Here is a 12,208-nt window from a genome sequence, read left to right as displayed (position 1 = left end):
CTAAGTGAATTCTAAGTGTATTTTTTATCGCTGCAAAGTTGACTCACAGCGTAACTGTTGTAGCGACTTGGTGTGTCACCTCTGACAACGCTGCTCGCTTGCTGCAAGCAGGGTATCTTTGCGGAATTAGACAGTGTTTTGTTTTCTAAAGTTCTATAGCTTTATCTCTGTGACACCTGACTGTCCATATCGGTAAACATAATGTGGAGTTTGCTTTGTGTTGTTTAGTTGTTCAATTTTGCGTGTTTGATGAATTTTGCTTGTACTTGTTTTATGTATTTGGTTTGCGGATATCAATATGCCCCGTTTCAGCAATCGAGTGTTTAAGAAAAGGCACAATGTGCAGAAGAGGAAATATTTTGCTGTTTTGAAGGGAGATGCTGCTCAATTTCTTCCAGCAAGAAACTTTGTGACAGCAAAGAAAAATTTGAAAACTATGAAAGTGACAGTGATGATTTGAATGAAATAATTAACATTTTCTTGCTATCTAATACTTTGAAACATAACGTATTATGCCAAGTTTGCAAAGAAAGAGGACTGGAACTGAAAATAACTTCACACATTGGTTTGGCATGTAAAATGTTATTGAAGTGTAACAAATGTGCTGCACAAGTTTCATTTTCTAATTCTAACAGTATTCCTCATAGTGGTAATAGTGGAAAAAAGGTGTGTGATATAAATGTTAGGCTAGTGTATGGCTTGCGTTGCATTGGCAAGGGCAGTGCTGCAGGGACAATGTTATGTGGAATTATAAACTTGCCGAAACCACCAACCAAGTTTGGATTTTATAATGAATTGGTGGGATCTTCTGCTGAAGATATTGCTCAAGCAACAATGAAGAAAGCAGTTGAAGAAGCTGAGACAGATAATGGGAATTGTAGAGATTTAACTGCTGCTTTAGATGGATCATGGCAACGTAGAGGTCATAAATTTCTAAGTGGACTTGTGACAGCAACCAGTGGAGACAGTTGCAAAGTAATTGATGTTGCTGTTCTCTTAAAACATTGCAGATGTAAGGGCAATACTAAGGATGAACATAGTGAAAGTTGTGAAGCAAATGTTCATGGCACGAGTGGAGCGATGGAAGTAGAGGGAGTGAAAGCAATTTTTTCCAGATCACAGGAGTGGTATAATGTACGGTACACTAACTATCTAGGAGATGGTGATTGTAAGGGATATAAAGCTGTAGAGGAACTCAAACCTTATGGCAATGAAATTCACTTTAAAAATCAGGAGTGCACTGAACATGTGCAGAAGCGCATGGGGGCTCGCTTGCACAAACTAAAGCAGACACTTGGATTCCAGAAGCTTAGTGATGGTAAGACCCTTGGAGGAAGATTGACAGATGAAGCAATTGATAGATTGCAGAGGTATTATGGGTGTGGAATTAGGAAAAATACAAGAAGCATTGAGCATATGAAGAGAGCAGTATGGGCATTATTTTTTCATACTGCATCAACAAATGAGCACCCACAACATGCACTGTGCCCCACAGGTGATGACTCATGGTGTAAGTACCAATCAGGAAAGGAATATGACCATAAAAACAGTTTGCCAAATGCTTTAACTTATGTAATTAAGCCCATATTCAGAGATTTATCACAGCCAAGTTTATTGGAAAGGTGTTTACATGGGAAAACACAAAATCCAAATGAAAGTTTAAATAATTTAATTTCTATTAGGATCCCCATAAGAGTGTTTGTACAGATAAAAACATTGTATTTTGGAGAGTATGACGCAGTAGCAACATACAATGAAGAAAACATTATCAAATGTGCTGTGCTGAAACGTTTAGGTTTCCAATCAAGACACAACACCATTTCCACAATGCGCCTAATTGATGAGGAAAGACTAAGAGGTGCACGAAGAAGAGACAAAAGCCTACAACATGCAGCAAAAGGGAAGAAAAGGCCAGTGAAAAGGATGCTGATAATCCATCATATGGGGCAGGAATGTATTATAAAGCTTTGGAAGCCATTTCCTGTAACTTTAAAATTTTCATCTTTTAGGAACATTTCCTCAAAAAATGCTAACAGTATATCAATGAAATTTACACACAATATTGTTTACTTCTTTTCCTTCATTTTTATATCAAATTGTAAAAAAATATTGTATAATTCAAGAGTTATAGAAGAAAAAGTGCAAAATTTTAGAGAAAAAATAAGCATGTTTAAAAAAATTGTAAATAAAAAAAAACAATAAATATTTCTTAACTTTGCCATATGACTTTGTAGACAAATATTCACTGAACATGTAGTCCAAATTTCAGAGCAATATGTTTAATGGTTTTAGAAAAAATGTTCCTTCTATTTGCTAAAATTAACATGGAGGAGATGGATCGTTCCAGCTCCCCTTAAACTCTTTACATGAGAACATCAAGTTTACTACAGGGATTTGAAAGGTGGGACTTTACCCTTTTTAGACGTGTTGGTGCATCGTTAGAATGATGGGTCTTTGGGACATTCGGTTACAGAAAACCCGCTCATATACATCTATATATTCAGGTGTCCAGCACAAATCGCCAGGGTTCTCAGTACTTTAATTCATCGGGCACATGTAATATTGGATGCCAATAGCCTTCATGAAGAATTAGTGCATCTGGAGAAGGTTTTTAAAGAGAATAGAGAATGGCTATACTTTACGTAAAATACAGAAGGCCATGCACAATTATAACAACAAGAAGCAATGCTCTGAGGAGACTGATGACGACTATAAATCAACTGCATTCCTTCTATATGCGGGGAACATATCTTCTAAAATAGGCAGATTGCTTAGGAATAATAATAGTGTCATCTTTCATCCACCAACAAAGAGCAGGGCCTTAGATGGATCCATTAGAGACGATTGACAATTGAGGAAGATGGATGTTTGTAAAATTCCCTGTGAGTGCGGCTCGGCTTATATAGGTCAGATGACACGAACGGTGCAGGAACGCTGTGTACAGCACGAAAGACACAATCATCTGTGGCAAACCTTAAAATCAGCAGTAGCAGAACATTGCATTTCCATGGGACATTAAATGGAATACAACAACACCAACATTTTAGCAGTGGTTTCCAGCTTCTGGGATTCCATAATTAAAGAATCCATGGAAATGCATCTTGCTGACAATTTAATGAATCATGATAACAGCTTTCAGCTGGATAAAAATTGGAATCCAATTATTAAAATTATGCAGTCACAGCAGAATCAACATGTTCAGTCAATACTTAATGACTAGACTTTTCTAACTTCACCATTGGGGCAGCACAAACAACTTGGCTGGCTCACGCATATTCCTCCTAACGCATGCACCGTAAACCAACAGTATGATTCACATGCACGGAATTCGCTATAAGTACCATGACTGCATCAGGTCTCTTCAGTACTTCGTCTACTCACCTGAGGATGGCCACACGTCTCTGGGCCAAAATATCGTGGCAGAAAGTTGATGAGATATGCCTGCAAAACCCGAAAATTACTGGAAGAAGAAGTACGCCGGGAAAATTTCAGAAGTCACATCAATGCCTGCCTGCACTCCCCACAACTTCCACGTATTCAAGGTATTGGTCTTTGGGCGTTGTCTGATGTTCTCCCTGGTATCTATCCCAGTTAACACCTGCAGGTCCATGTCACCTGGTTCATGGACCCATGCCGACTGCTGTTCATCAGCGACAAAGGCTGCTATTGCATTTCAGTACCACAACTGGACATCCACTGAGTGGTGACATGTGGCCTTTCCAGATGGATCACATTGTATGCTCCACCGAACAGATTGTCATTGGCCTGTACAGCATGAAATGTTTGAAAGCAAACTTCCCAGGGACTTCTCATCATTCCGAAATGTACCACTTCCTCTCCTACATGCAGTTTGTTTTTCCACAACACGATGGCATCTTCCAGTAGGGCAATTCAATATGTCAAACACTTCACAGTATGCATTTGTGGTTCGAAGAGCACAAGAATGAGTTTAACGTACTCCCCTGGCTAGACAACTCCCCGTATTTGAACACAATTGAGAATATGTGGGGCAATGTCGCTCAACCTGTTCTTGCCATGGATCCTCAACCGAGTGCAGCCGGCCACGACACTAGAGTCGGCTTGGCTCCATAGGCTTGTTGGCACCTTCCAGAACCTCACTGACACTCTTCCTGCATATCTCGCTTTGGTCCACACAGCAAAAGGTGGTTATTCAAACTTTTGACAGGTAGTCCCACCAATGTGAGTGAACAGTGTAGTACACTTCTGTTGGGCAGAAATCCCCTCTCTGCCAGTGTTAGTCAGCTTTTTATGTCTTCCTTGCTTAATGTGTCATGTGTTATTTTTCTTCCAAAGTAGCAAAATTTCTTCACTTGGCCTATTTCTTGGCACCCCCACTTTTTATGTTAGGTACTGGTAACTTTTCCTAGTTCGTGGTCTGCAATTTTTATATTAAGTTTACACTAATCTCATTTCTGCTACTACCCACTGCTTTCAACTTTCTTTGGTTTACACTCAATCCATAGCATGTGATCATTAGACTGTTCATTCCATTTAACAGATCCTGCAATTCTTCCTCTCATACACTGATGACAATGATGTCTTCAGTGAATCTTATCATTGATATCCCTTCTCCTGAATCTCACTTTTATTTCCATAATTGCTTCTTCAATGAACAGAATGAACAGTAGGGGTGAAAGACCACATCCCTGTCTAATACAACTTCTAATCCATGGACTTTATTCTTGGTTTTCCATTCTTATTTTTCCCTCTTGGTTCTTGTACACATTGAATATTACCCATATTTCCCTGTAGCTTACACTTTTTTTGCTGAGAGTTTCAAACAACTTGCTCCAATTTACATCATCAACTTACTTTTAGGTCGTCAAACCCTACGAAAAGAACTCTCTGGTGCCTTTATCTTTCATAAAGCCACATTGATCAGCATCTAACAGATCCTAAGTTTTTGTGGAAACACGGTGTGCAAATTATTTTACAGCACAAGTCATAATTAAGTCAACAGAGGTAACTAGATTCTTGAACATGCTCAGTTCCATTCCCATCAAAAGATGACACGAAAGTGGAGCTACACAGTTTGCAAAACCACAAAGTTTTTAAACTAATGGCTCTTCCCATTTGTGGGTAATGCCAATGCAAGCAACAAAAATGGCAAATGGCACATTTTGCTGTGGTGCAACTGTAAGAATATAACAAATGTACAAGTGGTATATTGGCTAATTATAAACAGTCAGAAATACCCATTATTGCCTGATCAAAAATTAGGTGATTAACCCCTGGACACAGTGACAACATTTAATGTATAGAGGAATATGTATAGAGTGACTTAAAGTGGAAAGACCATGTAAAACTTGTTTCAGAAAGGGCAGATGTGTGACAGATTTACTACATTAATGTAATTCATCAGTAAAGGAAATGGTTTGCAAAATTTTCATTTCATTGATTCTTGGATGCTATTCAACATACAATAAACTTATTAGTTAAGATCAATAAAAGAGAAAAAAAGGTTTACTGTTAAAATTCCAAGAGTTAATTATATTACAAGAGCAGATGGGTAACAAATTACTTTCTGCTACAAAAGACCACGACAGGCAATTGGACAAATTTGAAGTCATACAGAAACTTAACAATGTTCTTGTGGCCAACCATTTGCAGTCAGAACATGAGAAGGGGGAAATGACAGTGGACAAAAAATTCCTTCCACCACACATTGGTAAGGTGGCGTGAAGATTATGGATGCAGACATACATCAATTTTACTCACCTTTTCCCACTAGCAGCTACGGAATTCAGATGAGCCTGAGAAACAACTGCATTCCATGCAATCATTCCTGAATATGGGACACTTGCTGCAACTTCAAATCTGATTCCTTTAGGCTTTTTAGCTATTACGTTTTCTGTTATAACAACATATTCAGCAAGAGTTCCAGAGAGCCAGTATGGAATAGAAAACCATACTTCATCACCAATATCAAAGTGATTGACCTTCTGACCAATTTCTATGACAATGCCGGCACAGTCTCTACCCAATACTATTGGAAATTCTTGTTTCACATTCTGAAAAATAAATAAATAAATTACTGTAAATACACTCTGGCAAAATGAATTCTTTAGTTTCTTGCTATATATTAAAGTTTACCATGCTATGACTGTTAAAATTTTCTGTAATTGTCTATAACACTTGAGAATGAATATTTCACTCTGAAGTGGAGAGCATGCAGTAAAGAAAAATACCAGACAGATTAAAACTGTATGCCAAATGCTGCTCTGATTAAACATGGATCCTAGATTTTTCATTGGCCAAATTTGAGTCAGACAAGGATATTCTAAGCAGCAGCAGGCAGACTGTGCATGAGTTGTACTGATGCAGACTGGTGTGACCAGGATAACACCATAAATAGGACTGGTATGAATTTATGGAACTGTAAGTTTTGGTATACCAAAGGAGAATACATCCAGAGGGGGCCTTGAAGCCAGCCATGATAATTAAGCTTAAGTAGACTGAAAAAGAAACAGAAGATTCAGGTGAGAAGCTCACTGGATTCAGACGTTAAGCCTTGGCATGTGTTCATAACGTTAAGGCCATGTTTGGCAAGAAATCCAGGTATACAATTGTGGCAGTAAATTTTTTATCCGATGCTGCCAGTTAGTGGAGCCCACTACAGCATACTCTTCATAATCCAGTACAATTGTTGTGGAATTCTTACTAGCTGGGAATATCATAGAACCATTGCATTTCAGTGGGCGGATGGTGTGTGGTTCACTCAAATTTAGGACTATCACATTTAGCACAGAACTGGAGAGGATGGAGAGGCATAGTTGGAAGTAAGTAACTACTTACGGGCCATTAGGAAGAAAATATGGGGAAATAGTGTAACACCTTACAGGAATAATAGACTTGATTTTTCCAGACAGAGTTACATATCATCCTTAGATATGTGCAATGTTCAATTACAAAGGAATACTACATTATAAGTTCCCATGCAAAGAACCAAAGAAGTCATCGATAATAATGGCCTTGTAAGGCACTGCAGACTAGGCGCTTAGTAACAAACAGGATCTAGATGAAAGACTGACAACTGCATTTAGAAGGCAGTTGGCTGGGTCTCAGGCATGTTTGTATCTGGAAAGAAAGGGGTTGCTTTTGTGGGGGACCAGGCCGGGTTTTTGTACAAAACACAGAACTTGTTGTTTGAAGGCATCACCTGCAAACAAATCCCTGGTAAGGCAATGAATATCTTCATAGCACCATCCTACGTTAACCTAGTCATTGGCTATCTAGAAGAACCCTTTTTAACCACCCAGAACACGAAACCTCTCACATTATTCACTGATGGCACCTTCATTATCTGGATTGAGGATGAGGACATTCTATTCACATTCCTCTAGAACCTCAACACCTTCTCCTCCATTCATTTTATCTGGTCCTCCTCAACACAACAAGCAACCTTCCTTGATGTCAACATCCACGTCATGGATGGCAACACTAGCACCACCATCCACATTAAACAAACCAACCACTAACTATACCTCCACTCTGACAGCTACCATCCACACCACACCAAAAAATATCTTCCGTGCAGCCTGACCTCCCATGATCACTGCATCTCTAGTGATGAGCAGTCCCTATCCAAATATGCCAAAGGCCTCACTAAGGCCTACAGAGACTGAAATTATACTCGTAGCCTTGTCCAGAAACATATTTTTGATGCCTTGTCTCCCCCGTCACCTATCATCCCCCACATACTCACTGTCAAACCACAAAACAGCACACCTTTGATAAATCACTACCACACAAGACTGGACCAACTGAATCATATTCTCCACCATGGTTTTGATTACCTCTTATTATGCCCTGAAACAAGAAATATCCTCTCCACCACTCTACCTGACCATCTCACAGTGGTACTTGCTACCCATCCAACCTACTCAATATCTTTGTCAGTTCTTACTCCTTCCCTGCTCCCAAACCCTTGCCTTATGGCCAACAGCAGACTCAAATGCAATACCTGTCTCATACATCTTCCCACTACAATCTACTCCAGTCCTCTCACTAATATTTTCTACCCCATCAAAGGCAGGAACGCATGTAAAAGCAGCTATGTGATCTACAAACTTAACTTTGACCACTGAGCTGCATTCTATGTGGGAATGAGCACTTACAATTGTCTGTCTGCAAGAGTAGCCATCACCAAACTGTGGCCAAGAGACAGCTGGCACACCCAGTTCAAATCGTGCTGCCCAACACGATATGCTTTACTTTATTGACTTCTTCACAGCCTGTACCATCTGGAGTTTTCCATCAGCAGCAGCTTTTTGTGATTAGCTGTGGTGAGAATTCTCTCTGTAACATGCTCTCCGTTCCTCTAACCCTGGTCTCAGTCTTCACTAATCCCTGCTTTCCACCTTCCTATCTTCTTCTCTGTTCCCATTTCAGAACAACACATGCATTCTATGCCGCCAGCGCACATACATAGTCCTTCCCTCTTTTCTATCTCTCTTCTTTCTCATTCTCCCCTCTCCCCCCTGATCCTCCTGCAGGACAACCTCCCAATGCTGCTCCTAGCAGCCCTATCCTGTTCTCACCATGACCCTACATGCTTCCACAGGCAGCAGCAGCATATTCCCCCAACCATATCCTGCTACCCCTCCCCATCCTCACCCCATGCCTCTTCCATACCCCACTACCTACCCCTGCTAGACTGCTGTTTGTCTCAGATGCTGCTAAAGTTGGGATGAGCCTGTTTATCTCAGATGCAATTGAAGCTGGGATGGGCTTTAAAGCCTAAATGACAGTGGCCATGTGTGTGTCTATATATATATATATATATATATATATATATATATATATATAAAAAACAGAAAGAAACTTCCACATGGGAAAAATATATTAAAAATAAAGATTCCAAGACTTACCAAGCGGGAAAGCGCCGGCAGACAGGCACATGAACAAAACACACAAACACACACACAGAATTACAAGCTTTCGCAACTGGCAGTTGCTTCGTCAGGAAGGAAGGAAGGAGAGGGAAAAATGAAAGGGTGTGGGTTTTAAGGGAGAGGGTAAGGAGTCATTCCAATCCCGGGAGCGGAAAGACTTCCCTTAGGGGAAAAAAAAGGACAGGTGTACACTCGCACACACACACACACATATCCATCCGCACATACACAGACACAAGCCTTGTGTCTGTGTATGTGCGGATGGATATGTGTGTGTGTGTGTGCGAGTGTACACCTGTCCTTTTTTTTCCCCTAAGGGAAGTCTTTCCGCTCCCGGGATTGGAATGACTCCTTACCCTCTCCCTTAAAACCCACACCCTTTCATTTTTCCCTCTCCTTCCTTCCTTCCTGACGAAGCAACTGCCAGTTGCGAAAGCTTGTAATTCTGTGTGTGTGTTTGTGTGTTTTGTTCATGTGCCTGTCTGCCGGCGCTTTCCCGCTTGGTAAGTCTTGGAATCTTTATATATATATATATATATATATATATATATATGTGTGTGTGTGTGTGTGTGTGTGTGTGTGTTTTACTTCTGATGAAGAACATAGTCCGAAGCTGAACATTTCTACCATTATTTTTCATTGTGCCTGTAGGTAACTCAATGTCTCCTGCACGTGATGAATTAGTAGCAATCTATCCTTTCATTGTTGTTGTACCATTCTAGACTTTCCGTTGTTTGAACTTGTTGGTAATTGTTGTTGTTGTGGTCTTCAGTCCTGAGACTGCTTTAATGCAGCTCTCCATGCTACTCTATCCTGTGCAAGCTTCTTCATCTCCCAGTACTTACTGCAACCTACATCCTTCTGAATCTGCTTAGTGTATTGATCTCTTGGTCTCCCTCTATGATTTTTACCCTCCACACTGCCCTCCAAAGATAAATTTGTAATCCCCTGATGCCTCAGAACATGTCTTACCAACCGATCCCTTCTTCTAGTCAAATTGTGCCACAAACTCCTCTTCTCCCCAATTCTATTCAATACCTCCTCATTAGTTATGTGATCTACCCATCTAATCTTCAGCATTCTTCTGTAGCACCAGATTTCGAAAGCTTCTATTCTCGTCTTGTTTAAACTGTGTTTCACTTCCATACACTCCATACAAATACTTTCAGAAACAACTTCCTGACATTTAAATCTATACTTGATGTTAACAAATTTATCTTCTTCAGAAACGCTTTCCTTGCCATTGCCAGTCTACATTTTATATCCTCTCTACTTTGTCCATCATCAGTTATTTTGCTCCCAAATAGCAAAACTCCTTTACTACTTTAAGTGTCTCATTTCCTAATCTATTTCCCTCAGCATCACCTGACTTAATTCAACTACATTCCATTATCCTCATTTCGCTTTTGTTGATGTTCATCCTATATCCTCCTTTCAAGACACTTGGCATTCCGTTCAACTGCTCTTCCAAGTCCTTTGCTGTCTCTGACAGAATTACAATGTCATCGGCAAACCTCAAAGTTTTTATTTCTTCTCCATGGATTTTAATGCCTACTCCGAACTTTTCTTTTGTTTCCTTTACTGCTTGCTCAATATACAGATTGAATAACATGGGGGAGAGGCTACAACCCTGTCTCACTCCCTTCAGTACAAAATACTCATAATTTAGAATATAAGTTAAATTAGTACCAAATGGGCATAAAAACAGTGTTTTGAGTGGCCACACAGGCATATACCTTACCGACACCAAATATCATCCTGTTGAAGATGACACAGCAGTCAGTCAATTGATGGCCAGGAAGCAGAGTTTAGTTTTGTATTATGCATGCCATATCATTCTCCACCACTATTTCGTATGCACACGACCTGTTTGTCACTAAATATTTCATACCACAATAGCCCTTTGACTGAACATGCACGAGATTGTCTTGCCACCGTTATCAAATTCATTTTCAATAATGATTTTTGATGACAGAATATAAAAATGTTGTGACTACACACAAACAAGAGGAATACCTCTTATGTGAGTGTCTTCAATGGTTAACTTGTGGATTCCTTTGAATGCTAAGACTGGAAGTTCTTGATCCGATTCAGATTTACATATGAGATCTTTACAATCCGGATTTAGTGTGAGCAAAACCTACTTAATTTTCTGAAGCAGTTCAATTCTTCCTCTGTTGCGATAAAGTTCATAGTGTGTTCTCTATTTCCCATGTTTCTTACTGAACAACCATATTCACCATATCCTTAAAGTTACAAACAGTTTGTTAAAAGAAATACTCTGAATTTGAATCTTGATATTTAGCCCTCAGTTACTTCTGAATCAATTGGCTCAACTTTGACTTGTGTGCTGACTCATCTAGAGTTTCGAGCACCTTTCTTGTTCGATTGACCCTATATTTTTACCCTTTCTTCTTTCTTTTCCAACATTTGTCTTGATACAGAATTTAAAAATGAGACGAAATTAACCATCTTTTTTTCTTTTCCACCTGCCTGGTCATTTCAAGTTGATCTGTTTAGGTGCCTTGTAAATACACACTTCTCTTGTGTTTCAAATATTGTTATTCTAAAGATCTCTAAGTGAGAAATATAATGGTGGAAGCAAAATTATTGCACAATATATCTCAAATACTCATTTAAGAAGCTTCTATTTATGCTGCACATGTACTTACTACTTATTTCAGCAAAATATTTAGTCCAGTTTAGATTTGATTAGGTACACTGTTTGTTACTCAAAGTCACAGTGAAGAGATCCTCCAGGATGTACAAGACACCATAAAAACAAGAATATATAACATATATTTACAAAACAAGGTATATTCTAATGTTCCTTCCACAGACCGTATGTGAAATGATCCTCATGGATATGAATAAAAAATAACAAAACTAAAATAAAAAAAATTCATTTAAGAGGTAAAAACAAACTTATCTTTGTTGTTGTAGTCTTCAGTCTGAAGACTGGTTTGATGTAGCTCTCAATGCTACTCTATCCTGTGCAGGCCTTTAAATGTCCAAATAATTACTGTGACTTACATACTTCTGAATCTGCTAACTATATTCATCTCTTGGTCTACCTCTACAATTTTTAACCACCACACTTTCTTCCAATACTAAATTGGTGATCCCTATATGTCTCAGAACGTGTACTAGCAAAAGATCTCTTCTTCTAGTCAGGTTGTGCCAGAAATTTCTTTTCTCCCCAGTTATATTTGGTACCTCTTCATTAGTTATGTGATTTACCCACCTATTCTTCAGTAGTCTGCTGTTGCACCATATTTCAAAATCTTCTATTC

At 39.2% G+C, this 12,208-nt stretch overlaps 1 protein-coding gene across 3 annotated transcripts in view; it reads right to left on the bottom strand.

Moving 5' to 3' along the window:
• LOC126277962 (reticulon-4-interacting protein 1 homolog, mitochondrial-like) overlaps positions 1 to 12,208 on the bottom strand; it is a 148,608-nt gene that overhangs the window by 109,525 nt on the left and 26,875 nt on the right. For all 3 annotated transcript variants that reach the window (XM_049977605.1, XM_049977604.1, XM_049977603.1), the window contains exon 5: positions 5,740 to 6,032. In XM_049977605.1, the coding sequence (XP_049833562.1) occupies positions 5,740 to 6,032 (293 nt within the window). The remainder of the gene's footprint in view (positions 1 to 5,739; positions 6,033 to 12,208) is intronic.

The sequence above is a fragment of the Schistocerca gregaria genome, chromosome 6, assembly GCF_023897955.1.
Source record: "Schistocerca gregaria isolate iqSchGreg1 chromosome 6, iqSchGreg1.2, whole genome shotgun sequence".
NCBI classification, from domain to species: Eukaryota; Metazoa; Arthropoda; class Insecta; order Orthoptera; family Acrididae; genus Schistocerca; species Schistocerca gregaria.
This window is presented reverse-complemented; position numbering and strand designations above follow the sequence as displayed.